Here is a 12,506-nt window from a genome sequence, read left to right on the forward strand (position 1 = left end):
GAGGTCGATACCGGCTTAACCTCTGGCTTGGTTTTGTTCTGGGTCCCAAATGGGGCCCCAACATGTTGGGAGGAATAGGCACACTCCCTCAGAATCAATCGCAGGAAACCCCACAAAGTGTTCCAGGTGGTGGCAACCCCATGTCAGTGGCCCAGGGTAGGTTTCGCTGTGGGTGCAACCTCTCTCCCTGGGAAAGAAATATCCAGCCGGGGTCTCCCACGCCTGAAACAGGGAGGCTACACATCCTGGTACCACGAAGCAACGAGGAAGACAAGAGGAAGGCTCCTGAACATGACGCCCTTGTGCATGGAGGTTTTGGTTTTTTGTTTTGTTTTTCTGCACAAGAAGAAAATAAGCTGGGGTATCTTCAGAGCCCTACGCCCCAAGTTACTTCACCACTGTTCTTCCTCCTCCTCTCTTTTTCTTTTGAAACATCATGTTGCTTTCCTCTAATCCCAGACAGCAAAGCCGAGAGGGAGGCCTGCAGGCCCTGTGCACGGATTGATACCGCAGAGATCTTATAAATCAGCTGAAAATCAATACATACTATGTGGTAGTTTCTCCTTTGCAACCAGATCACCAGGGGACAGAGCTAATGCTTTTTCTCCACCACCATCCCCATTTTTCTGTCGTAAAAAAAAAAAAAAAAAACCTGCTTGGGAACGAATGGGCAATCTAAGTTGCTGAGTAAGGGTTTCAACTACCTAATTTTATTACGTTACAATTGACATACCTTCCCTCTGGAAATGTTTGCAATTAATTAATTAGCCGTAATCTTCCCCCAGGGACTAATTTAATGAATTCTCTCCAATTCTCACTTAAAAAAAAAAAAAAAGCTTAGATGTATCCAAGCTGCAAATGTGTGGATGGTTCCAAAGTGCATTTGGAAAAATCAAGGGATCTATCTATTATGGGGCATTTTTATCACTAAATCAATCAGGCGATAACCATCATTCTTATTCTAACGAGGGGAGTTTCTCCGGGTTGAAGGCACGGTTTCTCCTGGCTCAAGGCCTTCGCTGGGCTTGCTCAGGTTTAGAAAGGAGCTTGTCCTGTTTGTCTGGGGGGGGGGGGGGGGAGGGGGGCTGTGGCGTGGTTCGTGGCTTCTTTAAGCGCGCCCCCCTACCCCCCCACCCCCCCCCCCCCCGCCCCACCCCGCGTTCTGCAGAACCCGAGAAGAGAAAAAAGGGAGCCGGAGATGGCGCTCTAAAAGGGTGTCTGGCTTCGGGGCCGACCAGTCCCTTCCGCCGGTGCCAGATGCAACCGCGGCCCAGCCCCTGCCCTGCCCCTGCGCTCCCTCCTGGCCTCGCAAGGACCCAGGGCAGGGGAGACGCGGCTGTCCCTGACCTCGGGGCCAGACGTCCTTGCGTTTCAGCTCGAAAATAAAACGGAGCCCTTGGACCAACCCTCCCCGCCCCCCATTCCTCCCGGGGTGCCCCGAGGGCCGGGCCGGGAAGGGCGTTTGTAAACTGTCAGGCGCGGTGAGCCCGCAGGTGGAAGGCCAGGCTTCCTGAGGTCGCTGGCCTGCACATCGCAAAGCCAGCGCTCGCCGGGCATTCGGGCAGCAGCCGCCAGCGCCCCGGGGAAGGGCCGTCCCTTTCCGCGGGTGGGAGGCCCTCGAGGGAGGTTGCTCCGGGCCTAGGGGTTGAGCCTTCGGGGATGCGGAGTATAGGCGCTCGCAAACTAGAGCCGCTCTCCCCGGGCAGGCATGGAGGACGTAGCTACCCCTTCCCAGGCCCCGAAGAGCTCCTTCGCCCATCAGTGCCCCCTGGAGGGCCCCCGGGACCAAGGGGGCTGGTCAGACCCCTAGGCCCAGCTGGGCGTCCAGGCGCTAAGCGGAGAACCGGCCGCTCCACCGCGGCTCGCCAGCGCCACCCCCCGCGGAGCGCAGCCTCTGCAGCCCGGCCGGCGCCTTCCTGCGGCTCCCGCTCCCCCGTCCGCACAGCCGGCGGTGAGTGGGAGGCGGCGGAGGCTCCCTTCCAAGGAGGTGCGCAGGGGTCTCAGCTCGAGGTCTGCAAATGCCAGAGGTCAGACTTGGAGCGTTTCCAGGTAGATTCTGGGGGCGCCTGAACCTGGGCCTCGAGGGGGTGCTATTTGACCCATTCAAGGGCCAGAGGGGCAGAGAAGCCCGCGGTCGAGGCCCTGGCAAAGGCCAGGGCGTGGAGAGCCTGAATCTAGCTAGATTTGGGGAGACTGGAGAGCAGAGCCGGATCCCCGAGGACAAAGACGGACGGGCCAGTGGGGTTCACCCACGCCGCCCAGCGCTGCCCCAAGGACCTCGGAGGCTTGGGGCGCGAACAAACTTTGCTGCGGCGGAGGGCGGGGGAGCCGGCTGGAGACTTCTCCCGGGGCCTCGGCTCCCTCCACCTGCGGATGTGCAACCGCCGCCCAGCCTGCTCCCGCCCGGCTCCTTCCCCGCCCCAGCGCGCCTCTGCTCACTTAGGCTCTTCTCTCCCCTCTCCCCTCCGCCTTCTCCCTCTTGCATTTCTCCCCCACTTTTCTCCTCTCTTTCCTCCTGTGGCTTCTTTTGTATTCTCTCCTCCCTCGCCGCCTAGGTTGCTTCTCTCCTCCTCCTCGGGCCGCCGGGAGGAGGTGAGCGCGCTGCGCCTGGGGCCTGCGCGGCGCAGAGGGAGGCATTTCTCCCACTTCTCCCGGGTAATTTGGAGAGGTTGTCTGTGCGCGCGCGCGCGTGAATGTAAAGCGAAAAGGGGTAGGATCCAGCGCCAAGCAGAGAGGGTCAGGGTCTTTGACATTCCTCACCAGCAGCACAAACCTCCCGGAATAAGGAATCAGTGTGGGTGGGAGTGCGCGCGCGCGCGCACGGGCTGGCTGCGCTCGGCGCGTTGGGTGGCCCGGGGCCCCAGGGCCCGGGGGCCCGCCTGGCGGCCCGGGATTACCGTGACGTCACGTTGAGCCTCTGGCCACCTTGGACACCTCCGGAGCCGCACAGCCTCGCGCCGCGCCTCGCTTCACCTGGCCTCGCCACCGCGCGCCTTTGGCAACTCGCATCCTCTCCCTTCCCTGGCTCATCCATGGGCCCTTCTGTCTTCCGGACCTCGGGAGCCGGTGGAGCGCCTTCTAGAGCGCAGGGCTTGGCGGCCGGTCTGCCCTTGGCTCTGCCTCCAGTAACGCCGAGCGGGCGGAGGACCCGACGCTGGGCACCCGCAGCCGCGTAAGGAACTGAGGCAGACCCGCGGGGGCTGAGGCGGGAACAAGCTAAAGAAGAGGAAGGCGAGCCAGGCACAGCCACCATGGCCTTCCCGCACTTTGGACACCCGTATGGCAGCGCTTCCCAGGTAAGAGGCGCCTCCTTGGGGGGCGGGGGCGACTGGATGGAAGGGGTACCCAGTGCACCCGCCTGTCCCTGAGCGCCCTCCTCTCGAGTGGGTCCCCCGGGAAACCAGAGGCAGCAGGGACCAGGTAACTCTGACATCCTCAGGTCCTAGCCGGGAACCTTCCACTCCCCCAGCGCTAGCTGGAAAGTCGGGTGACCCGAAACTTGGACCCTCTGACCCTGGGCTCCGCGAGGAGGGTGGGGCCTCTGAGAGCTGCCAGACAGGCCTCCTTCCTGTGCAGATGGCCTCCGAGGTGGCCAGGGGGGGTCTCAGGAAAGGGGACTCCCAGTCCAGGACGCTGTCCATCGCACAGCTGTCCTGCTGCTGTTCGCGGTTGACCTCTGTCCTTGTCTTCTCCCTTCCTTGGGTGGGTCCAAGCTCTCAGCTTCTGGTTCCTTCAGTTTCACAGGGTGTTGTGCAGGGACCAGGGTTTCCTGGAGGAATTCTGGGGATGCCCACCACTGTTCTCGTTTCTCTTCAGACTGTGGGGTATATCTTCCTGGGGTCTAGTCCCTGCCCGACCTCTGACCCGCTTGGTGACCTTGGGCCAGTCTGCACTTACTCAGGTCCTCACACCCTTCCTGTGAAATGGGTGTCTGTCTGTGTGGGTCTCCAAGGCCAACTTCTAGCTCTGCCTTTGCAGACCCTGTGATGGGGAAGGGGCGGGGGTCTGCGAGGGAACCCGCCCGGTGGGTTTCCGAATGTCCTCCATGGCCGGACCCCGTGGGAACCTGAAGCCCTAGCAACGGCTTAGGAGTGTCTCTAAGGGCAGTTTGGATGAATCGGGTCTTCGGATCATTCCTGTTCAGTGCTCGGCAGAATGCTGGGCACGCGGTGGCATTTAGGTGATGTGGAATGAAGGAGCGGTCCGGTGTTCCGGTCTCTGACCTCCCATGCCTTCTCTCTTGCCCCCGTAGTTTCTGGTGTCTGCAAATTCCAGCGCCACTTGCTGCGAATCCTCCCCGAGCTCTGTCCCAGACGTGGCCTCAGGCTCCACCCCGGCGGCAGCTCTCTGCTTAGCACCCTACGACAGCCGGCTGCTGGGCAGTGCGCGGCCGGAGCTGGGTACAGCCTTGGGCATCTATGGAGCCCCCTACGCGGCCGCTGCAGCTGCCCAGAGCTACCCTGGGTACCTGCCCTACAGTCCGGAGCCACCCGCGCTGTACGGGGCGCTGGTGAGTGCAAGGGGTGGGACCTGGGTCTGTGCGCCATTACCCACCCACCCAGGGCAGAAGCCCCAGCAGCTTCGGGTGAAATCCACTGTGACATCTCCAGGGAAAATCTAGGAAGGACGCCCAAGTCCGAGGACAGGCAGTGGTTAGGAGTGTGTGAAGGGGAAAAGCCCATCTTTGCCCATGCTGCTTAGGAAACATTGGCATCTCTATGCATACACGAGGTGGGCAAGTCATCACTTTCCTCAATGTGCAGCTGAGGAAGCTGAGGTCAATACCGTACCCAGAGTCACCGGCATACCCAGGGTCAGGGACCAGCTCTGCTGGAAACTGAGGCAGGGGAGTCCCCCAGGTGGTGGGGGGAGGGGAGGGACACACAAGTGGTAACAGTAATAATAACCGCTAGCATGTAACTACTGCTTATGCTGCACCAGGAATTCTGCCCCGCGCTCTTCTTCAATAGCCCATGGGGACCATTATTATTATCCCCAGTTAGCAAGGGGAGGCGGAGGCGTGGAGTGGTTAGCAACTGTTCCCAGGATCACACCGCCAATGCGAGGTCGTGGGTACTGGAATTTAAACCAGACCAGACTCCTCTGGAGTTTACACCCTTAGCAACTGCCCCGCCTCGTCTCCTCCCCACATGGTGGGAGAACTGAATTCTGACTTCCTCCCCCCACAGAACGCACAGTATGAATTTAAGGAGACTGCAGGGAACTTCACACCCAGCCTGTCACAACCGGGAGCCTACTGTCCCTATGAGCCGACTCTGGGGCAATACCCCTATGACCGGTAAGGTGTGGGGGGCACTGGTGGCTGGCATGGAAAGTCCTGCCCCATCCATGGTCCAGGTAGGGCTGATCTGGGCAGCGAGTGGGGAGGGGAATGAGCGGGGAGGGACGGGCTCAGAGCCCATTCCCAGGCCACATGCCCTCTCCCGACTGCTGGCCCAGGTTGCCAGCCCCAGGACCCTGAGCCGGGTTCTCTCCCCGCAGGTACGGCGGCGCGGTGGAGTTGACTGGTGCCGGGCGCAGGAAGAACGCCACCCGGGAAACCACGAGCACGCTCAAGGCCTGGCTGCACGAGCACCGCAAGAACCCCTACCCCACCAAGGGTGAGAAGATCATGCTGGCCATCATCACCAAGATGACCCTCACCCAGGTGTCCACCTGGTTCGCCAACGCGCGCCGGCGCCTCAAGAAGGAGAACAAGATGACATGGGCGCCCAAGAACAAAGGCGGGGAGGAGAGGAAGGCGGAGGATGGGGCCGAGGAGTCCCTGGGCTGCCTACAGGGCGGTGACACCAAAGGTACCAGCGGTGAGCACCACCCCAGCTGCCTGCGGGGTAGCTTTTATGGAAGGCACTGCTCTCTGACCCTGGCTCATGCATCCCCTGCAGGCCTCAGGGCCTGTGCCTGCTGGTACCCTCTGTCCCGCCTTCCCTACAGAACCAGTTTCTTCTGGACTTTAAAGTGCCACCTCTGCAGGGCCCTTCCTGGCCGCCTAAGCCAGCGCAGCCCTCTGGTTCTTCTCCATGGCCAGCCCCTCCTATTTCCTTCGCCACCTTCGCACTGTGACCCCTTCAAGAACCTCAGTGCCTCCAGAAGCCCTTTCCCTGAATGAATGCCTAGGTGATGTCTGGCACAAACTTAGCCCTTCGTCCATATGTGCTGAATCACATCCTACCCACCAGCCACCTGTGCGTGTGGAAATGCGGGAGAAATTATCCCCTTGCCTTTATATGGTTGAGAGATGGAGACCCAGGTCTTAGTGACAGCAACACGGTGTGGGTTCCCCTGGCCTGGGGGCGAATGGAGAGGAGGAGACATCCCGTGGGGTGGGGTGGGGTGGGGTCAAGGCTGGGGCCAGGGTGAGGGCTGGTGTGGTCAGTCTGGTGGATGACTCCCAGCATGCCCTGAGAGCAGGGCGCATCTCGCTAAAAGCTTCTGGGGATGGGCACTCCCGCGGATTTCCCTGGGGGCCTGGCGCTTTTCTCACTCCCTCCTGATGTCCTGCAGACCTCGCTGTGAGCCGGGAAGCTCGGGGATTCCGGCTGAGTGACCTGGAGGACCTGGAGGAAGAAGAGGGGGAGGAGGAGGAGGAGGAAGAGGAAGAAGAGGAGGCAGCGGTCCCAGCTACAGACAGGCTCGCTGAGTTCCACAAGGACGCGCGGGCGATGCCTTGCGCTGCAGCTCCAATGGGCCGGCGGGAGCGCAGGGAGTGCGGCCTGGCGGCGCCCCACTTCTCCTTCAATGAGCCCCCGGGATCGGGAGAAGCTGACTTCCTCCGGGCGGAGCCAGGGGCCCCCACCCTGACCACGCACTACCCCTGCAGCCAGAAGCCGCGCATCTGGTCCCTGGCGCACAGGGCCACAGCCGGCGCTGCCGAAGGGGCACGTCCCACCCCGCCCAAGCCGCGAAGCCCCGAGTGCTGCCTGATTCTCCGACAGCCCGCAGGCCCGGGCGGGCGACCCCCGGTCCTCAGAGACTCCGCGCGCGAGGAGCCCGGCCGCGCAGCCAAAGCCTTTGGGAAGCCCCCGTTTGCGATGCAGGGGCTGCCCCTGAGCTGCGCCCCGTGCCCGCGGCGGAGGGAGCCCGCAGGGCAGTGCCAGTACCCGTCGGGAGCAGAAGGTAGTGGGCCCCCAATGGCGCTGGGACTGTGTCCAAAAGACGCCTGCCCGTGTGCTGCCCAGCCATGGCATGCCCTCTCGGACCCTTGGGCACGGCCGGGGTCCACCTGGCAGGAGCTGGTCCCACAGCGCTCTTTGAAACGGAAGCTTAGAGACAGCGCTTCTAGCGTTCCCTCATTTTAAAGCCAAATAATAGCAATAAGCTCCGAGTGAGACAGTGATGTGCCTGGGGTCACCTAGAAAGTCACTGAGGAGATGGGCAACCCACCCCTCTGCACTGGCACCCACTGACCTGCCAAATGCACCAGGTGGGCACCATCACGACCCTCTGGCACAGATGCCCAGGCCTGCCTGCCCGCCCTTCCGAGGAAGGCAGTGAGCCCCTGCCATGCTAGGGCTGGGCAGGCACCTGGGCTCCCGGGAAAGTGTGAAGGGCAGGGCCAGACGCACACAGTTTGCAAGGCCGGTGCTTAAGAGAGAGCTTCCAATCGTCTCTACAGCCCACAGACGGGGGGAGCCCGGGGTTGGTGATGTCCTTGGAGCGCACTCAGCCCCAAGATCACCCCTAAGCAGGGTGTGACTGCCAATCCCTTTCTCCTTCCCTCTCCTCCCTCCCGCTGGTTCCCTGGCCAGGCCTGGCGGGAGGAAATTTCACCCCCACAAAAGGCCATTCCCCAAGAAATTGGCAGCCTCCAGCAATTACTGTCAGATTCTGCTCTTTGCAGTCCTTTCTCTCAGGATTAGTTGCGGGCTTAGGAAATTGGGTTACATTGTTATTTGAATTTACACACAAAGGGGTCCGAATGTTACCTCTGGCGAGCCAATTGCTTCTAGAGACCTTTGATTCCCTGCGGAGGAGGCACCCCTGACCTCCAATTATTCGAGGAATCGCCACCCAGCGGCCGCCGGGTTTTAATCAACCTTTCCTCTCTCAGCAGGTTAGCGCCCCGGCGCGATTTGCGGAAGCATCCTGGAAACCAGCCCTCCTTTCCCAGCTCACCTTCCCTCCAAGAAGCGGGGAGACCTCACCAGGAACTGGGGGCTCTCCCTGCGCGTAAGAGACGGGCAGACACACAGAAACCAACCCTCCCGCAGGCTCTCCTTGCACGCGGAGCTGGCAGTGGGGGCACAGGGGCGGCACCTCAGACCCTAGGGGAAGTGGTAGGTTACCTTGGGGAAGGCGGGGCGAGTCTGCCTCCCTCCTCTGGATTCAGAGTCTGAGCTGCTCCCTCCCCCCGTCACCCCGCCCCCTCACTTTGTAACGTCCACGCTGACCTGGCCCCTAAGGATCACCTATGTCTACCGCCCCCCTCCTACCCCCCAATTCCTTGTGTCCTTAAAAATAATCAAGCCGGACCGAAGCTGTGTGGCCTCTCTGTGAGCGGGGCGCCCCGATTGGAGAGGTGGGGGAGGACGGGAAGTGGCCAGGGGTCCCGGGGACAGGTCGGTGTGGGCTGCAGACCTCAGAACCCAGTTTCTGGGAGAGAAATTGACAAGGTTGGAGCCAAGGCCCGGGCGCCTGCAGCTCAGCCCTCGGAACTCTGCGCGCACCCAGCTCCCTGCACCCGCCCGCGGGCTGATTCCTGGGCGCCATAGGAGGGGATTGCAACTGCGAGGTCAGGGATGGTGGGAGCTGCCAGGGTTTTTGTCTGGAAGCTGCGTGTGTTCCCCTCGTACTTGGGTTTTAAGTTCACTGGGAGGATGGGACAAGGAGGACCTTCGTGGCGGCCCCCTGGCACTGGGCGCTGGGACCCCGCTCTCCTGGGATGGGACGGAATGGCGAAGTCTGACAGCTGGCCAGACGGGTTATTCTTTTCTTAAACCGATGTCAGGAAACACTTCCGGTCCGGGCCCACCAACGGGAGCGGGCGGGCGGGGAAGGGGGCTTGGGGAAGGGGGCTTGGGGAAGGGGGCTTGGTCCCTCAGTATGGGGAGCAGGGCTGGGGTGCGGAGGGATGAAAGATTTCAAGACACCCGCGCAGCGCCAGAGTGCACGTGTCCCGGGCACAGTGGCTTCGGTTTCAGCCAGTGCGCACGAGCTCGCAGATGCCCAGGGGACAGAGGGGGGACATCCGGGGCCGGGGCCTAGTGGGGCGCTCCGGGGAGCGGGGATAGCAGCTGGGGTGTGCGCCCGTGGGCTTGACCCTTGAGCAGTTGGGCCTCCACTGCTGGGCTCCTCCGGACCCGCCCTGGGGGGCCGGGGGGGGGGGGCGGGATGGCCTTTCAGACCCGCGTGGGTGCCAGCCAGCCAGTCCCCGGAGTCTGGGGTGGAGAGGGTCCCTGTCCTGGGGGGAAGGGAGCGAGAGAGATTTTAAGACCCATGGAGGCTGCAAAGAAAGGGGGTGGTTAAACTGGGGGACAGGTGGCAGGCTACCTCCCTGACCCCTCCCCTCCCTGCCCCCTCCATCTTCCTTCCATGATGGGAGTCAGGGCAGCTGTGCCCTGATCTCGCTGCCACACCCCTTGTGCTTTAAAGAGAAGCCTTGGGCGAGGTGAAGAGAAGCCAAGCTTCTTACATGAATTTCAGTGTCTGCAGAGGGTGAAGGCAGAAGAAAGAACTGACCTTCTGCTCCCAGGAGCCAGCATTTCTGCAGCTCCCTGGCTGGCCTAGCTTGGGGTGCTCCAACCCCACCAAGGTCCAGGGTGGGGCAACAGTAGTTTTCCAGTGAAGCGTAGTGACAATATAACAACAGCTGGTCGCATGGAAAAGTAATACAATAATTAATACATAACAACACAGGCATGAACTCTGTGATTCGCACACACCTTCGACTGAAAATCTATGCAGCCTGCTTTAGCGCTGCTCTTTATTTTTTGAAAAGGAAACATCTTTGGTGACCAGCATCCCACGTTAAAATTGAGACTGTGTGACCCAGGGGGCCTGGGACTCAGGGAGAATTCTGCCCACCATCCGTCTCTGCCAGATTATTTTTCCCAGAAGCCCAGTTACGAATCCTGCCAGTCATCTTCTCATACATAAACTTTCTATGACTTCCAGCCACCAACCAAATAAAGTCCAACTCAGGCACTCACAGATCTTAGCCCTACAATTGGACCCCAATGCAATGGGACAGGACCTGGAGTTAGTGCAGGCTCTACAGGGTCAGAGCACTGTCCCCAGTAAGACTGCCCTCACTTCAGACACCAGCCACAATTTTTAAAAAATATTTTTTTTATTGATTTCAGAGATGAAGGGAGAGGGAGAAACATCAATGATGAGAGAGGATCATTGATTGCACCAGCCACAATTTTGAGGACTCCTCACGTCACCTGAACTTCTGACCAAAGGACTATAAATTTGGGGGTTCCCATGAGCCTGGTGCCTTGATATCCCCTCTGATTGGTCACTATTCCCCCAGACTGGTTACTACAGTAACTCCTAGGCTCAAAGGTCGAACTTCACCTGGGACATGTGAGGTTCTCCCCCCTCCTTCCTCATTGTTTTCTTAGTCCCCTTGGGCTTTCTTCTTCTCCTTCTGGATAAAGGTCTTCCTTTTCTTTATTTTGTAAATGTAGACCTTTTGCTGTCCCCAGCTCCCTCATTCTATGGAAATGTACCAGTTGCAGCTTTTTAGCTTCCCTGTTTTACGGAAATACACCTTCTCCTGCTCTGCAGCCCTGTGCTTCCTCCATGGTCCCCTTAATTTCCAAAATTTCTAAAATTTCCTAAAACTTTCCTATTTTACCCCCCAAATTCCTGGTTCATCAAGAAGTTGGCCATCTGCAAGCCAGGAAGAGGGACCCAAATGACTAACCGGTAAATATTTATGAAAAAATCCGCATTATTAGCTGGTACAACTATTAGCAGGTGCGCCGGTTAATAATGTGGATTTTTCAATGAAATATTTACCGGGTGCACCGGTTAATAATACGGATTTTTTCATAATATATGCTGGTTAATAATGCGGATTTTTCAATGACGTATATACAGGTATATATAAAAAGATTCAATTAATCCTTCCCTAACAAATATCTTAGATAAAGACAGCCCAGAGAGTGATTTATTTCTTCTCTATGTTGAAACACATCATGACCCCAGCTCCTGGGAGCCGTGTGGACGCCCCACTCTTTTTTCATCCGGGAGGAGACTGTTTCTCCCCCTTCCACTCTGAGGACCTTCTCCGCTTCCTCATCTGTGTCCAGCCACTGTGCAAAGCCGAGTGCAAACTCTTCCTTAAAGACCATGACCCACAAAAATACAAAGCCCTTTCTCAGATGAGGAAATGGAAGCCAAGCAGGAGGGCAAGGGACTGGCTCAGGGTCACAGAGTCTGTGCCGGGAGGGACCCCACATTCCATTCAGGGTCCTTTTGGGTTCCTCCTCCCCTCCCCCGCCCCCCAACACACACACACACACACACACACACACACACACACACACTTCCTCTGGGAAGTCCCCTCCCTGCATTCCTTCTGCTTCTGGACACAGATGCGCCTGCCCCTGCTCCCGGGGGACCCTCCAGCCACCCTCACTGACCCGTGGCTTAGGGTCCGGAAAATTAAACTGCGAAAAGATAAACATTATTTCCAGTCGGCTTTGCAGGATTAAGGCTTGTAATAAAGCGCATTAGCTAGAGGTTTCTTTCAAGGCGCTCTCAACCACGCCTCCTCCTTAGGGACTATGTAGACACCCCCCCCCCCCAGCTTGTTCCTGGGGTCCCGTTGGGTGTGGGGCTCCAGCTAACCATTCTGTGGCCAGAGAGGCCCCTCAGCACACACTGAGCCAGCACTCGCAGCAGATGGGGAAAGTGAAGGCCCCAGAGAAGGCACCCACCCAAGGCACAGGCCACGTGGCTGATCAGGGAGTAAAGGATGGAGGCTGTTGCGGGGGAGGGGGGGGGTGCGAGGATCTGACCCGCACACGGCCTCCAGCCAGCCAGCCTTTTCCAGGAACAGTGAGCCTTAGGGAAGAAAGCCCACCTGAGCTGTCCGGCCTCACCTCCAGGACCTCAGGAGGGTGTCTTTCCATCTCTTGCCTGGGAAGCTTAGCCTCACCTACATCCCCCAAATCATAGCAGCCTCCCCCAACCCATAGCAGGAGCCTGCAGCCAAGACTGTCCCCAAGACCTGGGCCTGGTTGCCTGGAGACAGTGGGGTGTGAGAAGAGCCAAAGGGTAGCCTGGGATCCCAGAAAGTGGCTCTCCACCCCAAGGACCAGCCCTGTCCCCTCTCTGGGTCTCCCCTGCTGTTGAATACAGGGATGGGCTAGATCTCCATTGTGGGGGGAGGGGGAGAGGGGGAGGGGCCTGGGAATGGCCCATCTGAGCCTCTGATTACCCCAGCAGCAATCTGTTCCCACCCTCTCCGCCTTCACCAAGAGCCTCCTGCAAAGCTCCCCATATAATCTCCCAGAATCATATTTTGAATACTG

The 12,506-nt window shown here is 59.3% G+C and overlaps 1 protein-coding gene across 1 annotated transcript; it reads left to right on the plus strand.

Moving 5' to 3' along the window:
• Positions 1-3,251: 3,251 nt before the first annotated feature.
• IRX6 (iroquois homeobox 6) lies at positions 3,252-8,489 on the plus strand (the record flags this gene model as incomplete). The annotated part of the gene is made up of 6 exons (XM_081108219.1): positions 3,252-3,296; positions 4,253-4,510; positions 5,190-5,299; positions 5,503-5,816; positions 6,526-7,137; positions 8,072-8,489. The coding sequence occupies 6 exons, from the start codon at positions 3,252-3,254 to the stop codon at positions 8,077-8,079; spliced, it is 1,347 nt and encodes a 448-aa protein (XP_080964345.1). The 3' UTR covers positions 8,080-8,489.
• Between the last annotated feature and the right edge of the window lie 4,017 nt (positions 8,490-12,506).

This window comes from Myotis nattereri (assembly GCF_964212035.1).
Source record: "Myotis nattereri genome assembly, chromosome: 15".
Lineage (NCBI taxonomy): Eukaryota > Metazoa > Chordata > Mammalia > Chiroptera > Vespertilionidae > Myotis > Myotis nattereri.